The following is a 22,702-nucleotide window of genomic DNA, read 5'->3' on the forward strand; positions in this document are numbered from 1 at the left end:
AAGTGAAGAGTTTAATTTGGTGTGAGTAGTGTCTGTAATGGATTCTTAAGGCACAAGTAAACACAGGGAGTAAGGAGAATAGTTAATCAAGAACAAGGCATCTGCCAGTAAGTGATTAACTTTGATAAGTTTTTCCTTTTTTAATTTGCACCACAGTTTAGAACAGCTGCTTTTATCATTCCTGGAGGAACATTATCACATCATCAGATGTTTACTGTGTTACTACTAGGTGTAGATGGTCTGCACCATGAGTATGTATAAAACATGGAGTCTCCCCTTCAGTATTATGGGACATGATCTGTGCTTACACACAAAATTCATAGTCATAGATTTTTCAAGAAAGTATGCAAACAAGGCTTTGGTTGTGATAGTATAGATATTATGTTACACTGAGAGCATCTTAAGGGACCTTATAGTGGACATTAGAGACCATATATTCAAGCTTTATTAAATAAGAGTTGATCAGGTAAAAAGAATCTATAAGAAGACATGATAGTCTTCCTGATATGGGGAGCATATTGAACTTTCCTTGCATTTTCCCTTTAGCCCTGAACCTCCCCAAGTGGAGTGGACTAAAAAAGTCTCAGAGATGTGTACCTTGTCATGCAAAACATTCTCCCAGTGGAAAGAAAGGAAAGCACTCAGAGGTGTGTGTACACCTGCAGTGATAGTGGGAAGGGTTAAGACCAATGAACAAGCAGCCACTGATAACTGAATGGAGACAGCACTGCACACATTTTGCAGTCCACTCACTTTCTTAATTATGTTTTTCAGAATGTATTTATAATATAAGCTTAAATTGTCCGACTATTAAGTAATTGAAAGATTGAACATCACTCCAGCAACTACTGTTTTGGAGAATCAACTGCTATAAGCTTATTACTAAGCTGGAATGCTTAACATGCATTCTTTTATTGTCTTCTCACTTACCTGGTGTGATAGTTATATATTTTTACATACAATTTTTAAAATACTATGACTAATACAGACAATCTATAAAACAAATAATCTTCACAGAGGTAAATGGACTGCATCATTGATTTATGTTATGAATTATTTGAATATCCATTGGACAGTGAGCTTTCTGCTATGGTAACACAAGGACTGAATCTTTTGGAGTGATACAGAAGAGCTTTATCCAATATTTTGTATTTATATTGGAAAGTTTCTAACTTCCTCAACATTTTATGTGAAGAGATTGATGTGTTGACAAAAATGGCTGTGTTCTCATCCACTTGGGTACCTTGTTTTATAAGTTTTGAAATTAAAGATATGAGATGTAAAAGTTGGGCTTGATTTTCATCTTTTCTGCTTCTGGTATGTGTGAGCTTCATGGGACCACTTCTCTCTACATGACATGGTTTTGTCTATTTTTCCCACTGCAAGTTCTGATTCTTTTAAATGAAGCAGTGGCATTCTTGTATTAAAAAAAGCTTAGAGTACCTGCTCTACTATACGAAATTCCTCATTCAATATATTATGTCAGTTCTTTTTCTTGAGTGTCTTTGTCAATTTAAAATAACATAATGCCATAAAACATTTTACAACAAAGACTTTACAACTATTTCATATTTTGGCTCTTGAATGATGTTATAACTCACTCTCTTTTTGAATGAAATGAAGTGAATGTGCTCAATATAAGATCTAAAACGTGATGTATCACTGTCAGTAGGATATGCACTTTGTCACATTGCAAAGTGGAAGATATATCTGTGCCTAGATATACTTACTCTCATTGACACTCTGATTGTCTTCTCTGATTTCACAACCTTTAGCCCATTCTTGTACAACTGTGACTCTAATGTGAACTGTACGCATAATGCAAAAATAGCTTTGCGTCAGAATTTACATTCTGATGTTGGGGATGTGATATATGGTATTCACTCATTTATTCATTCATCCAACAAACAATTATTGAGTGAGCCCTGCATGTAAGGCTAGGGATATAAAATAAATAACACCTATGCCCTACCCTCGAAGAGCTCATCTTCAGTATTAGGATGGTCAAAGGTATAGTACAGTACAGTACAATGCAGTATTGATAAAGTATTGCATTTTTGTCGTTGGCACAATTGATGATACAATGCACTTTCTAATAGAGGTATGCTCAGTGCCATGTTGGATCATAACCAGAACTGAAATGAGCTACTTGGGGAAGAGAGAAAAGGCATCAGAGAGAAGATGCCAGTTGAGCTGGAGGAGGAAAGGTAGTGACAAAGAAAATCTGGGTGGGAATTAGAAGGAAGCTAAGTAGCCTAAGCGAGGATTGGGAGCTACTACTTTATTAGTAACAACTCCATCACAGAACTTTCCTGAGAACCTGATTATGTGCTTTGGTACTGAGGGATATCATGGAAACTGAGCATGTGCTCTGAACAGCTGATTCCACTGCTACTAAAACACGGCTCTCAAAATGGTCACATATGCTACATATTTGATGCAGTTTTTTTTTTTAATAGGTTGAGTCAATAGATGATGTCAGAATTTTCAGAATCTGAGGTCTGATGTCTTCCCCAAATGGCAAATGTCAATTCTGCTGTGAAGCTATGTTTTACATTATGCATACAGTTCACATTAGAGTCACAGATGTACTAGAATGGGCTACATGTTGTGAAATCAGAAGCTTCTTTAAGAAAGAAGTTTCTCTAGAAGTGAGTTCTAACAATCTATGATGAATGTCCAGCTATACTATGTCCAATGACTTTTGGTCATTTTTGTGCCTTTTGGAGCTGCAGTCATGTCCAACGTGTACAAAAGACTTGCAAATGTTTTTGTGACCCCAGGACTGGCCAGGGGACTGACTTTTACCCAAGTTTATTCATTATGCTTTAAGGACAGTGTGATTATCAAGGAAAGAGTAGGGATTTTGTAGCCAAATGCACCTGAGTTCAAATATAAGCAATGTAACTCAATAGCTGTGTCAACTTGGGCAAATCACTTAAGGTATCTAAGTTTAATTCTTCATCCTTAAAAAATGAGAATAATAATATCAGCTTATTAGGTAGTTGTGAGAATTTGGAATAAAATACCTAATGCACTCTGTGTAGTGACCAGCATATAGCAAGTGCTCAATTAATGGTATATGCGTATTTGTTTGTGTGTTAAGTGTAGTTCACTCATTAGTAGGTGTTTCTGATGTGGAAAAAGTTGTCAGGTTCATAAAATTTACTTAAAAATCAGCAGATTTTCATAGACATTTATTATTCATCCAACTCTGTCCTGGATATTTCAGGGATGTCCACAGAAGCACAAAGCATTATATAGACCCCTGAAAAATCAAGGTCTGGTTGAAGAGACAATCTCATGGGGAACAAACAAATAACACCATAAAACAGGAAAAAAAAAATAATGCTAGATGATTTTATGCAGGCCATGAGCACAACAGCTATGCAGATTTGGGAGAAGTAGCTGGCAGACAATGGGTCAGAACATACATTTTGCCCTGGAAGGATCTATGTTATTTAGAATGAGAAGGGGCAGCTGGAGGACATCAGGGCAACGTCACAAACTGGCAGCCATCAAGCTCAGTCTGCCTAGAAGAGTGTTTTCACATTGTTTTATAAAAGCTCTAAGACAATCTTGAAAAATTGAGAAATATTGCCTGAAAATCCAGATTTCTTTCAGAAACAATCAGAAGGCCTTGCAACATTTGGATCCCATTCCCTTGTGGTAACAATGGCCAGAGACAGGATGCAGAGCCCCTCCAGCTGGGGCTTGAGTTGTCCAGGTCGTCAGAGTCTCCACCCTGTACACACATTACTACCCAACTAGCTTCTGCCCCAGAGATGTTTTCAGAGAAGGGAGAAAGGGGAAAACAGCGAGTTCAACTTTGTTGCATTTTTGAGATGTTGCATTTTGCATTTTGAGATGACCATTCCATCCAAAGGGAAATATCCGATAATTCTTATTTTTCCAAAGGGAAATAATTAATAACTCTAAATATCCAATAACTCTAATTGTAGATTCTAGACTGAGGTTTGAGGGTGAAGGCAGATCTAGAGAAAGAAATATGAGATGGAAACACAAAGAAATGGAAATTCAAAATGTGATAATGAAGGAGATTTTTAATCAATGGTTCTCACAGTGTGATTCTTGGTTCTAATCTGTGAGCTTGTTAGACATTCACTTTCTTGTACCTCATCCCAAACAATCAAAACTCTGAGGTTGGAGCCCAGAGTTGTAAGAAGCCATCCAGCTGATTCTGATACATGTCCTTCCTGGGAATTAGCAGTCTCATGGATATTGTAGCACTAAAACAAAAGTGGGCTAAGGATTATGCTTGAGGTGCACCAACTTTTAGGAATCTAGAGGAGAAGAAAAGCCAAGTGAAAGAGATAAAGGGATAACTTGTCTGCAAGAAAGGAAAATAAGGACCAGGTTAGTGTGCTGCATGGAACCCAAGGGAAGAATGTTTCAAAATGAAGGTTTTCCAGGGGGTTAAATGGTAGTGAGAAGTCAAGGATGATGATAACTGATGTTTTTACTTATTAAGAAGTTACTAGTTAATTTTCAGTTATGTTCCAATAATAGAAGTCAGTATTTAGGATGTAATTAGAAATTAAGAAGAAAGAAGTAGAATGAGCAGAGCAATCAATCAAGACCACTCTGTCAAGGAATGAAAAGAGAGAAACTTGATGATAGCCAATGTATAGGAAGAAATGATCTACAAATGTTCAAGGGCAAGCAGAGGGGAAAGAGCCCTGGTGCTGGGGAAAAAAGATTAAGTTTCAGAAAACATAGGTGATATATAGGGAAACAAGGGCACAGACATGGCAGGGATGAATGGGAGTTGGAAGAGAGAAAAGGAGAAGCAATGGCTTCCTTTTTGAGACAGGAGGTTGGCAGGAGGCACTAGAGCTGAGAGGCAGGCCCCATGCTCTGAAGCCAGACAGCCCGGGATTTTGCTTTTGCTACTTCCTAGTCATGTGACCTTGAGAAAGTTACTTCAGGTGTTTCTGTATCAGTGTTCTTGTCCATAACACAGCTAGTGACCACATCCAGGGCTTGTTGTGATGACTAACAAGAGCGAATATACATAGGGAGCCTAGAAGAGGGGCTGGCCCATAGAAAGTGTTGTAAAAGTGTCAACTAAATAAAACAAATAGGGATGGACATTAGAGAGGTTTTGAAGGGAGGACCCATGAATCCTGATAGGATCCTTTGCTTCTGGTAAGAGAGGTATTTAAAATCTCTGAAATCTAAAATCCACTTACAGAAGACCAGGATTGGGCCCTTGAAGACCAAACGGCCTTGGAGTGGGATGCTATTGACAGTCAACCATGCATGGATGAACTAGGAGTGGACAGCAGTGAGAACCAAGGAGGGCCAGGGTAAAGATGTGGTCCACCAAGTACCATGACTTGTTGGCTGCTGGCTGGGAGAGGGGGAACTTGAGAATGAGTGGGCCTGTGGTAGTAACTGGAGCAGTGGGTACTGGTGGGAGGTTAGAAGGCAGATGCATATGGAAAGGTAGTGGGGGCTGCATGGAAGGGGCTGAACTTTGAGATCAGACTGAGCAAGGAGTTAGGTGTTGCCAGGAGGAGACTGTGTGAGTGGAGGAGAAACTGTGAATTGACTTGGAGCATAAATGAGAGGTCATATGTGTGTCAAAGCCTATGCTTCCTAAGGGGCCTCTGCCAGCACGGAGACTGGCTCTATCAAATAGTCAAGAGATATTGTTGTCCAAGTTATGCATGGACATTTGTATGCTACATGGTAAATGTATAGGTAATAAAGCGTAAGGTAGGCTTTAGTAAGACAATGGAAGAAATTTCAACGGGTCACCCATTGTACTAGGAAGTTTAGCACACACTATTTTATTTCATCTTTACAGCCACTAAAAAAGCAGGCCTAGTGATTACACTATACAGATCAGCAAACTGAGGTACCAAGGTGTCGAGTAGTTTGTTTGTTTCACATCCTATGGGTGGTACAGGTCAGATTCAAGTCCATAGTTTTTTTTAACTTCTTATTTTATATTGGACTATAGTTGATTAACAAGGTTGTGTTACTTTCAGGTGTACAGCAAAGTGATTCAGTCATACATATACATGTATCTATTCTTTTTCAAATTCTCAAGTCCATATTAATTGGTTCCAAAGCCTATTCTCTTTCCTCATTAGCAGAACAAATATTAAAGGATGTTAAGCATGCTGAAATGTGCTATGATTGGTTGTATAAAGTACCCAAAAGGATGTGATTAGCCATCCCATTTGTTTGCATGGAAATCTCTTTCTCGCAAGCTTTCTCTAAGATGACAGGCTATATACCCTAACTACATAACATAAATACATAACCTAAAATGTAACCCAAGAGTTAACAAGTTAGTGATTTTTGTTTTGTTTTGTTTCAGAATTTGAAAGTATTCATTTTCAGTCTAGTATATTCATTCCAGCTTTACATCCATTTCTCATTAAAGAACCAGCAAAGACACTAACAAGTTACTAATCGTTATTTGCCTGCCAGTTATTTTTTTCATTAGTACTCTAATTCAATCAAACTAGGAACTAGCAACTAGTTATTTCAGATGAAGGAAGAGAGTTACATAGATATTGTACATAGATATTGTCCATGTGTTTTCTTTGGACTTTCTAAAAAGTCCCTGACAAAAATTTCAAAGCAGCTGTCTTTGAGTTGTAAGTTGTCATTATACTAGGTAAATGAAAAAATTATTATTAATTTTATTTATTTATTATTATATATTTATTATATATTTATATTATTATTATTATTATAATAAAAATTATTAAGCAAAAACTCTGAAAAAATTTGTAGTCCATCTTTTTCAACATAGAATATCATTTGAACAAAAGCAAGTGCTGTTTGCAGTTTTGAAAGTAGTTCTCCGTGGCTATAGAAAGTTCCCTCAGACTGTGAATTTTGCAGATAACAAACCACACATGCTTTGGTGTTTGTATGTCATTCTCTTTCTTGAAGTGGTGGTTCTCATAACACTATCAGCAACATCAGCATCACCTGGGATCTTATTAGAGCTGCAAATCCTTCAGACCCACCTCTTACCTGCAGAGTCTGTATTTCTGGGAGTTGGGCCCAGCAATCCATGTGCTAATAAGCCCTCCAAGAGATTCTGGGGCACATCAAAGTCTGAGAACCATTGTCTTAGAGTTGGTCAGATTGTAAATGCAGCATGACAGCCCTAGGATCATGGTGAACCTATTTGTAGCGTGAAAACAGTAATGTACTAAATAGTAATACATGTGTCTAAAAAAGAAATTTTTTTTTAGAATTGTTTTTCTTATCCCTAAGAAGTATAAAAAACATTTCTGATTGTCAAAATGTTACCCCTTCTTTAAACACTTCCTCCTCCTTGAAATTTTCTTCAATTCTCCCAGCTAGAAACTCTTATTTTGTTTTCTTTGGAGTGTGCTAGTCCGAAGTTGTAAATTAAAAAGGACATTTCGGGCTTCCCTGGTGGTGCAGTGGTTGAGAGTCCGCCTGCCAATGCAGGGGACACGGGTTCGTGCCCCGGTCCAGGAAGATCCCACATGCCACGGAGCGGCTGGGCCCGTGAGCCATGGCCGCTGAGCCCGCACGTCCGGAGCCTGTGCTCCGCAACGGGAGAGGCCACAGCAGTGAGAGGCCCGCGTACCACAAAAAAAAAAAAAAAAAAAAAAAAAGGACATTTCTGTTTGTGCAATAAACTTGTGACATTTACTTGGTGTGGATTCAAGAGTACGATTTTCTCTGGGGGGATAAAAAGAATGCCCAAACTACAAGGCCAAGAACCAGGTTCTAGAGTATTAGTTGTCTGTTCTGGGTGATACTTATTGGCCTCTGTTGTCACACACACATGTGGGTGACAGAGAACTTAGAGGTGTTAGGTGAGGGCTTGGTGGGACCCACTGCCAAATCACTGTGTCAAGAATTTAAGGAGGTCTCATCTTCATTCCCTTTATCAAAGCTCACCAGATCTTGAATAAGAAGTTATTGTGTTAGTTTGCTAGGGCTACCATAACCAAGTACCACTTAAGCAACAGAAATTTATTTTCTCACAGTTCTGGAAGCTAGAAATATGAGATGAAGGTGTCAGAAGTGTGATTTCTTCTGAGGCCTCTCTCCTGGCTTGTAAATGGCCATCTCTTCCCTCTGTGCCTTGTGGTCTTTCCTCTGTGCCTTTGTCCTAATTTATAAGGATGTCAGTCATATTCAATTAGGGCCCATGCATAGGACTTGGTTTTACCTTACCTCTTTATTTTTTTTTCATATATCCATTCTTTATCAAATTCTTTTCCCACTTAGATTGTTATATAATATTGAGCAGAGTTCCCTGTGCTACTATAGAGTATACCTTACCTCTTTAAAGGCTATCTGCCCAAATATAGTTACATTTTGAGGTGTTGGTATTAAGCCTCAACATATGAAATTTGAGGGGACATAGTTCTGCCCACAATAGTTATTCCTGGCTTTGACCACTTGTTTGTAGAATGAATTTGTTAATGACTCAGAATGTTAATGGGCTGTAGACTTGTTCTCTTGTAGATGGAACCTGGATGATGTGGTCCCTCAAAGAGATAGTCCCACCACATTCCTACTGGATCTCAAAAGCCATAGATATACCCCATTAGCATCCCCAAGTGCCAAAGAATGAATGAGCATTCTAGAAGTAGGCAAACAACCACATTGGCTAAAAGGATAATATTCCATCCATTAAATACATGTAATACCTTTGTTCTTGTCTTGGTATCAGTATAGAAGGCATGTGAAAAATGAGTTAGCTGGGAGTTGATTGACTGCAGAAACTATTTTCAGTCTCTGCCTGTATTACCTGAATTAATATACACAGTGGGTGATTCAGTAAAAGGCTTTAAAAAGAAATTCTTTATAGAAAAATCCCACCGAATTGATGTCTTCATAATTGATGAAGAGTAGACCCATAATTGCTCTATTTTCTCCTCAGTTTTGGAAAATAAAAGATTCCATTAGTTTAAATGAGGCTTGTATGTGGAATAATCAAGGGTATCAACAAATGACTCAGATGAGATTTAAGAATAAGAATAAATGTCAGAAAGAATTGACTATTTCTTTAAAAAATTAAATGTAAATATTTTATTGACAAGCTCAGGTAAGCGTATTTTTTAGAGTTGATAGATAACACATGAATTATAAAACTCAGTTGTGAAAACTCAAAATGTAGTAAGTGGGTGGTTATTGTGCATTGGCTTCTGTTTGTGATCACCAAGTCCTCTTAGACTATAAAGACAATGTTATTTGGAACCGGGGTGTGTTTGGAGAATTTATGGGCACTCAGGATAGTTGGTGACTTTGTAGATATGACATGGAGTTGTTTATTTTTATATAGAAAAGTGCCCTAGCAGTGCTGTCTTAGGTGCTTCTCATACTGGCTGGAGAAGGCACTGAGCCCAGATGGAAAGAATTATGGTTAAAAAAAATGTGTTCATTTATTTGTTTCCCCCAAGAAGTTGAAACACCCCCAGGAAGTTGACTGTGGGTGATATTTTATCTCTTCTAGCTTCAGGAAGTGAAAACATAGAAGAGAGAATTGGGGACCCCGCTGAGGTGTCTATTTCCAGGCATTGTTCAGTAATTGGGTCACATATTTTCCTCTAATATCAGACTTTGCTTTCCACTTGTGGGTGGCATAAAAAAAGAAAAAAAGCTTTCTGAACACTTAAGGTCTTGATCTAAACTCCAAAACGGGGAAGAGTAAATAAGTAATATAATGTAAGTTTAGGAATAATTTTACCTGAGAAATATTTTTTTTCTTTAGAATATATAAAAAAAATAACTTTAGTCAGTAGTTTTACTCTACTTTGACAAGACATAAGAGAAATTTAATACAATTCTTCTCAGGTACATTATATGGGTGGTTTTTGTCTTTATGGTGGTTTTAGGTCTTTTCAAAAAAAAAGTCTAAACTTGATTTACCTACATCAGTGGCTGACTTTGCAGGGCAGGGAGGATACAGCACCAGTCATGCAGAAAGTCCCAGTTTGTCATCGTGAGAGTTCAGACATGAATTAGAACCAATGGCCCATTAAATACCTTCTCTTGTTTAAAGCATATTCTAGCTTTGTGAAATAATTTTTAATGCAGAATCTTGTAACTGAGCCAAGGACTGAAATTCCTGTAGCTCCAGCCAGAGTAGAGGCTGAACTAACAAGTTGTGTTCTATGGTTTTGTGATTCTGGACCATTGGAAAGTCTCGCCTAGAGAGTAATTAGGAATAGGGAAGTCAAGAAACAGCATACTTTGCTTTTTGGCATATGTGTGTGTGTGTGTGTGTGTGTGTGTGTGTGTGTGTGATTTTTCCATGTATAGTAGTATTGTAATACTTTCTGAATAATAAAATTATTTTTTTAAGAAAAATGTTGCTTGCTAAAGTAGTCACAAATGTTTTCTACAGGAAAGCATTTCACTTTTTTGGCCGTTAAAAGACTGATAGTGATCTTTTGCATATACTGAATTTTATGAAGAAGAAATCCTCGTAACAGTGATACAGTAGGACAACATGGACACCATAGGTTAAGAGTCCCATTGTGAGACAGAATTCACTATGAGATACAGTAATTTTCAATTTCCTCTTTAAGAGACAGAGCTAAATTTTAATTTAGAAGGTACTTATGGAAAAATTTCAGGAGTGGCTTTAGAAACAAAAGAAGGATTTTTGTCTTAAGGGTTTATGTGCCTGATGTGAGATGGTTATAAATGTTCTAAATTCTTTTTCTTCCTCTGGTTTTTACTTCTTCCATATTGTATTGATGGGTGCTTTGTGTGGGGAAAAATGTTTCAGCAGATATTCCCTTTTTTCTCTCTTTTTGTTTTCTTCTCTAAGATCCATATAATTTTGCAAATGTTTACTTGCCTGAATAGTCCAAACCTAGCAAACATCACTGTAGTTAATGGGTACGGTTATAGGTACCTTTAAACATTGTCTACTGAACACACTGTTCAAATATATTATTGTACTGGTTATTTTCCTAAAAGAGAAACTCTTGGGATGAAATAGAGCTCTAAAGAGAGGCTGTATGTATGTCCTGGGGGTAGGGGAAGGTGGAAGGAGGAAGAATTTTGGGGAGAGTGGGCTTGTATATACAAGGTGTTAAAACTAGTTCAAAGAGCATTTGAAAAGCTAGATATCTGTAGGCAACTTATAAAGGAACATTAGGATAAGAATGTCAGTTTAGATACAAAACTAATTAATGTTGAACATGGCAATAAGCTGTAACTTTAGGGTTATCTTTTCCACTGGACAGAAATTATTTGCATCTCTGCTCAATAAAAATCTACAAGTTAAAATAAAATGAGGCAACAGACAGTTTGTCATACTAAATAAACCATGAAAAGATTTGAACCTATGGGTAATTGTATGATTAAATACAGTGAGAATATAGTTAATAAAATTCCAAACATTAAAAATAACATTATAAATGCAAATTATCCTTTTAGCAAATAACGTTACCTTCCAAGTTTCTTAGTGGAAGATTTTGACAGTCTAAGTAGTAGCGTTTTAAGCTGGGATTTGGGACAGAACCGTAACCCCCTTTCCACTTCTTATCTACCTCAGAGAATGCCAAGGACTGGAGACAGTTTTATGTAGCAGATAACAGCAAAAAAGTGATTGTAAGAAAAGCTAATATTAAATGAGCACTTTCTCTATGCCAGCCAGTGTTATCAGCACTCTAGGTGAACCCCACAACCTTATGAGGTAGAGACTGTTATCATCATTTTATAGGCTTACAAGTAGATGTACACAATTTTAAATAAATATCATCTAAATCAATATAAAAATAGGTTTATATCATTATAGATGGTGAAATGACACAAAGAGCACATAAGACTTAATCAAATATACCCTGGTTGAACTGAGATTTGAGCCATGGAAGTTTATTGCCACAATATATTCTTTTAATGACTACATTGCATTGCCCTGGAGATCAAATACTTGGATCCCCAAAGACGTGAAGGTTGATTGAACAAGACGACTTGATATATGTAGCTTTTCTATTTTAGAGGCTGCATGCTATATTAGTTAAGCACTGCACCAAACTCAAAAATCCCATATTCAAGTCCCTATTGGAAGTTTCACAAATTATATGATTTTGATCAAGTTAATGATCTTTTAGAACATACTTTCTTCATCTGCAAAATAGTAAGAGACACTTTCAACCCTAGCTCTCTTCGATTTTGTTTACTGTAGGGTTATCATTGTAATGAGGCAGGAAGGGCAGGTGTACTAAAGATGCAAGTAGCTGAAGCGTCAGGTTTATGCTGGTGAAATCTACCCAGTTCAGCTTTGGACAGCTCCAGCCCAGTTCGACTGACTTAAGAAGGGCGGAGCTTATAGGTGGGAATCATCTCAGACTCCTTCCACTGATCTCATACAATTATTCCTGTTTCTATTGTGACCTACCAATAGCTCAGCTCCTACTGGAATGATTTTCAAGGCTGTAGGTGATATTAATATAATGATAGCTATTCCATTGGGGAAAAAAAAGAGGCAAAGGCATTTCTAGCACTATGCTATTTTCAACACTAGAATTTTAATAAATGACCACTCCAAGAATTTAATGCTCCAAAGAATTAGTGGTATAGTACAAGGTGATTACAAATGGAAAAGAAACATTGGTGGTAGGGAACCTAGTTCATTAATACACAGAATGTTTAATATTTATCCTCCTAGTTCATTAATACACAGAATGTTTAATATTTATCTTATGTTCTTATACTTCCTTAGGAACATAGAATTAAAGGAAAACTTGCCAAATATTTTGTGACCATAGCTGAAATCTTGAACATAAGATGAGTTGTTAATAAACTTGGTAGTTAAGTTTGCTTTATAACTTCTCCATGTACTTATGTTGATCTAGAAGCATGCTTCATGGAATCCTAAAGAAGGACAGGGTCTTAGGACTTATCTTCTTCAGTCCTATCATTTATACCTCATAAATAGGCTCAACAAAATTATTTCATTCTCCATATGACCCATCTTTGAAAAAAAAACCTAGACTAGGTCTTCTGCAAGAGATGATAAAATAATTAAAACATTTATGATGTAAATATATAGATATATTATGGTAGAAATTTTATTGTAGAGGAAGCACCGTGGATAACCTATATCATTGATTATTTACAGCAAAATTTTATTTAGCTTCTATTACCGGTGGTGTTAGGTGTGGAGAATACAAAACTCAGTCCTTATCCTCAATTAACTTACAGTATAACTAATACCTTTTTAGTAGCAAAAACAAAGTCCTATTTATCCTACAACCTGCTAGGAAATCGCAACATTTCAATTTAACCCTCTCCCAAATCATGAAAAGTGATTGTTCCAATTCTCATTTTTACAAATGAGAAAATGGGCTTGGATAAGTTGTGCTGAACTGTTCAGAGTTACAGCGCTAGGTAAGCGCCCGAGCTAGACACAGGCCCTGATCAGCCTGGCTCCAAGGCCTGTGCATTTTTCCATGAATCCACAGAGTGTGATTTACTTTGATCACAATCACACACAATCCCCTCTTAGCCACCTATGACAGCCTGACGGGTTTATTTTCGAAGGCTCAACCCAGTGATTATGTAGGGTAGGAAGCCCATTCTCTAGTTATAAAGAGGAGCTGGTGAAAAGAGGTCATCCAGCTGTGAAATGGGGATTCAGAGCTTGTTTTCTTGGTTTATTCCTGCTCAATTGTGTGTGCACCGATGTTTATTACGGTGTTTTAAGTGTCTTCATTGGGCTACAATAACATGGATTTTTTTCTTTTTTTCCTCTCTCTCTCTGTCTTTCAGGTATGGAAAAATCGTATCCACAAAGGCAATCCTTGACAAAAACACAAATCAATGCAAAGGTATGTGTCAGGGCCTTGATACCTGAGCTTGCGCCTGTGTGTTCCACTGATGGCTCCTCCTAGGCGAGGCCCAGGCACCAGCTGCACAGCGATCCCAATGTACAGTATATGGCAACCTTTTTAAGCACGCCGAGGCTTTGATGAGTTGTATTTCTAGTAACATTGCTCATTAATTTTTTTTCATTAACAAACAAAATGAAAATCACAAATCAGAACAAGTATCAAATTGCTTCAGCATAAAACTAAATTACCTCCTAACAACTTTGGGTTGTCTGATTTGAATGATATCATCAGTGATGCAAATTGATTTCCTACATAAAAATGAGGAACTCTGGGGAGAACTTTCCCATGCAAAACATGTTCTCATTTATCTGTTGTTTAAAGCTTTAGCTACATTGGTTGACTAGGAATGAATTTACTGATGGGCCCATTGTGTCTCAGTTTCAGCTGTAAGCATCTCACAGGATCTCAGAATTTGTATCTTATCGAGGCTTCCTTTTTTTTCCTGGAAATATTTCTGAAGTTATTTGGCTATATCTGTGGCTCATGTTTTTTTCATGTCTGGGAATCCAGTACTCTTTTAAGGGCTGCATTCATTTATTTGTGAAATCTATATGGGCTCTCTTGCATGACTGAGTTCATACTGGAAAATTGAAATCCTTTTTGTAACATGTGTTATTTGTTGTTTCTCTAATCCAGTCGTTTTTATAATACCAACATCAAGAAATATGGTAGAGCCAAGATCATTCTAAACACTGCCCCTATTTCATGTACAAATATAATGCGTGCATGTTTTCGGAACACTTATACACTGAGAGTATATCCTGGCTTAATTGGGTAATGGTCAGATTCAATTCAGCAATTAAGGAAAAAAACAACATTCCCTGTGTCCTGTAAACTCACAATTCCCCCAGGTATTTAGCTACTACAAGACAAAAATTAATAAGACATCATTTCTATCATCTAATAGTTCAATTTCTAGTTGAAAAGGAAACCACCAAGAAAACCAAGAAACTAATCTTAATATATGTGTTAGGATCAGTATATCAGCCTAATATATGTGAGAGTGTAACAGTGGTGTCTATAATACAGGGATCCACAAAATACTATGGGAGGAGAATATGGAGATTCCCTTTTGGGGAATGAAGTTTGTAAAGGCAAGGCAGAATGGATGGCCTTGGGAAAGGTTGGTGTTCAGGAGAAAGAATTTCGGAATGTAATTGAGCAGACCCATATAACTAGAATAGAAAAAATGCCCAGGTAAGGATATCGGTAGAAAGGAGGAAGGGGCCAAGATTTTGGAGGCATTTATAAAGTTATCCTGGATATTTTGAACTTAATTCTGTACACAGCGCTTATATGTTTTTTTGAGGAGAAATGCTATGATTCTACCTGTGTTTTAGAAAAGTTATTTTGCCAAAGTGGGTGAAACTGAGTTACAGGGGGGAAGAAACTAGAGGCAGAAAAAAAAGCAATGTACATTTGAAATCCATAGATCACAAGGAAAATGAGGAAAGTCCCTCAGGCACTGTTAGAAAAATGGAAAGGGGGTCACGTGAGTTTTCAAAGGTAGAATTAGATATTTTCTATAAAGATGAAAGGATGCGGGCAATGAAACCCACATGTTGAGCTGTCATTGTTGGGGAAGAGGGCTGTGTCATTGACTGAAGTAGGAAGTCCAGAAGTAGTAGTGGTGGGTTTTGGGGAGAGGTGGTGAGTTATGTATCTGACATCCTGAGCTAGAGGCCCTGGTGTAGCATCCCTGTGGGCAAGGTCAAGGCAGAGCTACAAGAAAGCTCAGAGCTACGATGATGGCCATAACCAAGGGAGCAGATAATAACACTAAGGATAACTTGTAGGGGAGCTGGTGGAGTGGGGTCCATTAGGGTAGGCAGCTGAAAACTGAACCTTGGAGGACATATACTAACAACATTGGGCCATGACTGTGAGATATTCTTCACTCTCATCCCGTAGGAAGCATGTGGTGTGTGAGAAGCTTTAGACTATTAATTCTGTCACTTCCAGACATGCCTGACTGATTCCTAAAGTTTGGGGTAAAAATATCTACAGGAGCAACCAGAGACAATTGAGGCACGCAACTCAGGCAGTCAGTAATATTGATTGAGCCCCAGTCACAAAGGCAGATGCTTCACAGACAAGTAAGCCCTGTGAACCTCAGTGGATCCCATGACCTGCCTGATCCTTGGAGTGGTCCATATGGAGGGACCCTCCACTAGGCAAAGGTTTGCTCGGGAATGCAAGTATCTCTTGTCACTGTACAACACTGGTGAAACCAAAAAGGTCCATTGCTAACCTGGAAAAGCTGTATCCTAGACTATAATCATAAGGTTTGAAGAGGAAGGGGATGTAGCTGAAACGGCTTGTCAGAGTTTCTATAAGCAATTATCTCTTAACAGTGGGGTGCTGATCTGGACAGATGTGGTGGGTATACTTACCTCAACCCCTAACACTCCTGTCCACATCTTCTTGTAACTGCTTATTTAATTTCCTCTCTCTCTCCAAAGAAACCTTTAAACTCAGTGAAGACAGGACCTGTGTAATCTAGAAAATGTATCTTCAGAGAAGGGAGTTGCAGGGGAATGCTTGACTGTCTATTGGAAATACTCGAAGAAAATATTAGAACATATCTCTGTTTTGATGTCAAGTTTCTATGTGTTTTATGTGTGTGTTTTATAATGTGCCTGTTGGTATAGTTTTATAAATGCTCATGTTTTAAACACATAAATGTATAAATATTGAGTTTGCTGCTCTAAGATATTTTTATTCATAATAATATGGATGTAAAAAGTAATTTGGAGACTACTGGTCTCAAACGTAATAAGCACTGATAAATTTGGAAGGAGAAAGTGGAGGGAGGGAAGGAGGGAAGAAAGATAAGGAGAAATAAAGGGAGGGAGGGACCACAGAACCCTCTCGGGACATCACTGAAGGAAAGGCAGTTAAGGATGATCTTATGGGAGGGCAGAGGGCTGCTAGACTTTTTGCCTTGAGGCTCATGTCAAAGAGGCAGGTGATCACACGGTCATTTCACACTAATAAAAGCCTCCAGTGGCATTTTCTGGCCTCAGCGTTTGGAGCCCGTGGATGGCAGTGGTGACTGAATCACATCTTTCACCAAGCACATGGGGCGGGTACCCTAAAAGTAAGCCCTCGTCGTCAGAGAGATACTACTGCCACTTCCATGTCTGGGGAAAAATACTACTTTAATGATACTTTAAGTCCTATTTAGAGTATTGTTATTTTCTTCAGAAAAACGGCCCCTGAAGTAATAGGTAGAAACTCCATACAGTTGGGAAGAGAGAGCAATTCCATTTATGGAAAGTTGTTTATAGTCATTGATGAGCTGAAAGAAGTTCAACTCCAAGAAGTTGAACTCAACCAAGTTGCCGAGGTTGGAAAGAAGGTCACTGTGAATTCAAGGAGCTGATGGGACCAGGCACCAGAGCAGCATTGAAGTGTTGTTTTGAATAGCCAAGAATTGGAGCAGGGGCAGTACTGGAGAAATGGACTGATGCAGAAGGCATTTGTGGGGAAATAGCAGGAATGATACCGGGAGTCTGTAGACCATGGTGAAAATGAAGGTGCATTGGTTATAAAATGTTGTGAGGTGAGATTTACATTGGAGAGTTTAGGTAGGAGGGAAGCCATATGGAGTTAGGAGCAAGGAGGACTCCCCACTTACACGTCCAGTGGGAGAAGGGATGGTAGGGGGAAAAACACACTTGGGAGGGCTACAAAGGCCCAGTGTCCCCAGAATAAATCAGTTAATGATTGGAAACGTGCAAATGGAAGCAACTTGCAGTGATAGTTTATATCCACTCAGGATGCAGACGTAACATGTGGGCCTTCCAAGGCTGGTTACTGTGAAACTAATTCACCCCTTCTTCATTATGACCATGCTAATTTGGTAGAGCCTTTTAAAAATCAATATGGGGTCCTGTACGAACTCTCCCGCACCCCCCCTCCCCGGGGAAAATGCTTGCCGGGGTTTGTCTGTTTTCACGTCTGGTGTGGCTGGACATAACAAGATGCAGTTTCTTGGAGGAAATCGGAGGAAACTGAGGTTGGCAGATGACCAGAGGAATGCTTGCTACCCACATAGCCTTCTGTTTTACTTGCAGCCGCCTTCTGGAAACATATCTTTGATAGAATTTGAAAACTTGGCTACCGATAGAGTTAAATTGCTGAAAGCAGTTAAGAGTCTTGGTGTGAGCTATGTGAAAGGAACCGAGCAGTACCAGAGAAAGTTGGAGGCTGAGCTTCGGAAGCTTAAGTTTTCCTACAGAGAAAACTTGGAAGATGAATATAAACCCCGAAGAAGAGATCACGTTTCTCACTTTATTTTACACCTTGCTTACTGCCAGTCTGAAGAGCTTAGGCGCTGGTTCATTCAACAAGAAATGAATCTCCTTCTATTTCAATTCAGTATTTTACCCAAGGACAAAATTCAGAGTTTCTTAAAGGATAGCCATTTGCAGTTTGAGGCTATAAGTGATGAAGAGAAGACTCTCCGAGAACAGGATATTGTGGCTTCATCACACCGTTTAGGTGGGGTTCAGTTGGAGTCAGTTTATGAGAGCCCTTTTGCTGATGCTCTGGATTTGTTCTGAGGAAGGAAAGTCTATTTGGAAAATGGCTTTGCTTATGTACAACTCAAGGACATTGCGGCGATCATCCTGAATGAATTTAAAACCAAACTGTCCAAGGTTTTGGCTTTAACAGCCAGGTCCTTGCCTGCTGTGCAGTCAGGTGAGAGACTCCAGCCACTGCTCAGCCACCTCAGTCATTCGTACACTGGTCAAGACTACAGTACACAGGCAAATGTTGGGAAGGTTTCTTTAGATCAGATCGATTCGCTTTCTACCAAATCCTTCCCACCTTGCATAGATCAGCTACATAAAGCCCTGCGGGAAAATCACCATCTTCGTCATGGGGGCCTCACGCAGTACGGCCTCTTCCTGAAGGACATTGGCCTAACCTTGGAACAGGCGTGGCAGTTCTGGAAGCAGACACTTATCAGAGGAAAGATGGATCCAGATAAATCTGATAAAGGCTACTCTTACAATATCTGTCATAGCTTTGGAAAGGAAGGCAAGAGGACAGACTACACACTTTACAGTTGCCTGAAGATTATCCTAACCAATCCACCAAGCCAAGGGGATTATATCATGGGTGCCCTTTCTGGCACAGTGATCCTCAACTGCTGAGGCAGAAGATGCAAGTGTACAAGATCCCTCCCTCAGGGATCAACCAGATTTTGGATTTAGTAAAAGAGACACATTACCAGGTAGCCTGTCAGAAGTTCTTCAAGATGACACATAATGTAGATAGATGCTTGTGGCTTTTCTTTGAGTCATCCAAACCAGTTCTTTTTTGAGAGCCATTGGATCCTCAGTGGAGGTAAAGACATCAAGAAGGAATCCGTCCAACCAGAAATGCCCCAACCGAGTGTCCAGAGAAGCAAGGATGCGTCATCTGCTCTGGCCTCACTCAACTCCTCTCTGGAAATGGATCTGGAGGGACTAGAGGATTTACTTCAGTGAACAATCCCTGGGCAGTTGGTAGCCCGTCTTCCTCACTAGCTTTTATTTCCTACTTTACGATTTTATCTTTTTCTTTTTTGTCTTCCTTCTCCCTCCACCCAACCCCCCTTCATCCATCCACATATGCATGAGCTTCTCGGGAAAGGCAGCCTTGCAGGTAAAAACAAAGACCTCCGGTATATTTTGCTTTGACAAAAGAGAAGAGGAAGAATTTCTTTCGAAATCTAATGCTTGAATGGTGTGATTTAAGTCCCGTTTTAGGAGATAAAACAGCTTTCTGGATTGGTTACTGTCCCCTAGAAACAGTATAACTAAGAACAACTTTTATTTTAATGCTTATCACTGTAATGTTGACCCAGGACTTTTCTGGACCATTTTTGTTAATAAATATCAAAATGTAAAAGAAAGAAAAAGTCATTATGAAAAGAGCAATCGGGAATGTACTATGATGCTACTAATTCTACTGAGAGATTTTATTCAGACATATTTTTAAAGTGTTTTATATGCTCACACTTAGCACCACTTTATTCTCTATATGGGTAGCACTGTTATACAGCCATTACCATGATAGTCGAGAGGACTAAACTACGACAAACCATGGAATTGTTTATTAGAGGAAGTTCAGTGAGTATGGAAGAATATAAAATCATGTGTACCATAAACATGGAGCTATGGAAATATTTGACAGTCAGTAGTGCTCATCGTTATGTCTGTGGGTGGCCAGGATGCTTGGTGCAAACACTGCCTTTCCACTTCATAGATGTGTGACCTGTGGTCAATCCCTTAACTTTGCTGGGTGCCTCAGTTTCCCCATCTATAAAATGATAATAATAGGGCCTGACTTGATAATTAAATGAGTTAATACATAGGTAATGCTCAACAATACCTCATGCTGACTGTATAAAATGGCAATATTAAGCAGGGAAAATCTTTGTGTTAAGGTGATAGATTATTATTAACTTTACATTTCTCCAAACTTGTTATATTGTCTTTTCTAAAAAAAAAAAAAAAAAAGGCAAAAACAGCTCTTGGAAAAACTAAAGTGGTTTCAATTATATTTATATTTTGGCTGTTCTTTCTGTTAAACCTTAGTAGCACCTGCATATGTTTCTTTGTTTTTGTAAATTAAAGTTAGCTGAAAATAGCAATGAATTAAGAGAGAATGTTACCCTTTGCTTCTTTAACGAAAAGGTAGAAGAGAGTTCTTCTTGACCATTGCTTTCTTAAGGAGGGAAATGGAAACGGTGTCTGAGGTGGCTTTTTTAAACAAAATCACTAAGGGCGCCTGTCATTAAAGAATGAAAATTGGATTCGGTCTTCTTGGAAACACTTGCTTTTGAATCATTTGCAGTGTGGCCTCTGGACTAAGGCTATGCAATTGAAACCAAATATTATGAAGACAGGATTTATTGATTTTGTTTTTAGAGACATGATATGAGTTCAGTTTTTCATGAGCTGTTGCAAGTGAGGTATGAGAAAGTACATGCACTAGTCTCCTTAGAGGTGAAAAGGCGTCAGAATTAACCCAACTCTGGACACTTCCTGGGTCTTAGCATCTGAAGGAAGGGCTTTTGTTCCCTCCTGCACCCCACCCCACCCCCAGGCCTCTAAGTCTGTATGGTAGGCAGGCCCGGATAAACACACTCACTCTCTATTCCGGAAGGGGTCGTGGGGAGCTCTTTCAACATAACCTCTCGTTTTCAGGATTGTTCTTTCTTGGGTGGTGGCTGCGGCAGCTTTCATTCTGTATAATATGGCAACATAAAACAAAACAGTCACCAGCAGGCCCAAATGACCAGAAATTGCTGAACAAAGCAGGCCGCAGCTCCAGATGGAGAGTAATGAAAAACAGACCGCAGTTCATTCAGCCACTCAAACACCAGGACCCAGTAAGAGCTATTGTACAAGTCACAGAGATTTGCACTGCTTTGTTTTTGTTGTTTTGTTTTTCCCCATGTGTTTTCCTCCTGGGTCCAGTGTATTTGCTAATTTTAAAAAGTCAGGGGAAATGAAATGAAAGAAGCCATTGAAAACAAGGTGTAAATCTTCGATGAATTGACTTGTCTCTGCCTTTTCCTGCTTTTTAAGTTTGGCTTCCTCTGTACCACCTCCCACCCCCGCCAGCCATTTTTTTCTGACAGGCTATGAGTTTAGAGCAGAGGGAATGAGTAATGGATATTCCATAGAAAGTTTCCATGCTTAACAGCCAAAGGATATAAGAGCCATTAGAGTGTGCCAAGCATACCGACTTCTAAGATCTTGAAATACTCCCTTCTTGCCTTTGTTGTCACAGGCTGCTTGAATTATATTTATGGAAGATTATGTTGCCCTTACCATTTCATTGGACCCCTAAAATCAAAGTTGAAGACAAGGATCCAAAAGTTCTGAGATCATCCATGAAGGGTATCATTAATTCTTTATTAAATGAAACCATAAATTGTTATTCTTCTCTAAGAGAAATAATTCTGCATACTAGATTCATTTTTATAGAGAGGGATAGAACCCACCTAGATTGCTTCATGGAGGGGTGTGAATGAATCCATTTAGCAGTTCTAGATTCATGGCCCTGTTATATGCTTTTTTAAAGTATTTCTGGGTAACTAAGTAGGAGGCGGTACACTTAGACAAATTTGGAATTAATCCATTTTATTTATTATTTAATTTTCTCCTTTAGTCACTAACCGGGAGTACTTAAATAGCAAGTGAGGAAAGTGTGGATTTCTGTATTAAATCCCATGAACCTGGATGGAGGGATGGATACTCTAGTTTGTCATATTTTTCTGTAGTCTTTGCAGGGTATGCAGTAGCCCCTACCTACAGACCAATCCTAGTAAGTGACACTGACATGTACCCGGGCAGAACGTGTGTGTAAGTAGAACCATTTGGTTTCTAGAAAATAGCATACCTATCCGGGCCTAGTCCACAAGGAAACTAAGCAAGTAAAGGAAGAAACTAAACACCATGAAAAGCCTCTTTTCAATACCTGTTATTTCCCCAAATCAGTGAAAACTAAAATAAATATTCTGTGAAATTTATGAGTCTGAGGAATTACATTTTGAGAGGAATAGGCTCCTCCCCCAGCTGGGCTCACAGCCTCTAGTGCAAGGAGCCCAAGATGCAATGAGACTTGAAAAACACATTTATTTAATTTTCAAATACTGGAATTAGGTTACCAAAAAGAAAAGATGAAAACAGTTCTGTTTAGACAACTAAATTTCCCATTTCCCTTTGCGGTATGAAGTGTGTGATTTTTCCCTGAACTTCTTTTGTGAATTTTTCTCTAATCTGGTATAGTATTAATTTTGCAGCTAGGCA

At 38.6% G+C, this 22,702-nt stretch overlaps 1 protein-coding gene and 1 pseudogene across 9 annotated transcripts in view; both read left to right on the forward strand.

The window, feature by feature from the left end:
• RBMS3 (RNA binding motif single stranded interacting protein 3) overlaps window positions 1-22,702 on the forward strand; it is a 711,536-nt gene that overhangs the window by 220,233 nt on the left and 468,601 nt on the right. For all 9 annotated transcript variants that reach the window (XR_003796707.1, XR_003796708.1, XM_029242733.1 and 6 more), the window contains exon 3: window positions 13,765-13,823. Coding sequence is in view for 7 of the 9 variants with exons in the window: in XM_029242733.1 (XP_029098566.1) it covers window positions 13,765-13,823 (59 nt within the window). In the remaining 2 variants the exon portion in view is untranslated. The remainder of the gene's footprint in view (window positions 1-13,764; window positions 13,824-22,702) is intronic.
• Window positions 16,598-21,771, forward strand: LOC114907258 (annotated as a pseudogene).

The sequence above is a fragment of the Monodon monoceros genome, unplaced genomic scaffold (assembly GCF_005190385.1).
Source record: "Monodon monoceros isolate NGI ecotype Baffin Bay Population unplaced genomic scaffold, NGI_Narwhal_1 Super_Scaffold_3, whole genome shotgun sequence".
NCBI lineage: Eukaryota > Metazoa > Chordata > Mammalia > Artiodactyla > Monodontidae > Monodon > Monodon monoceros.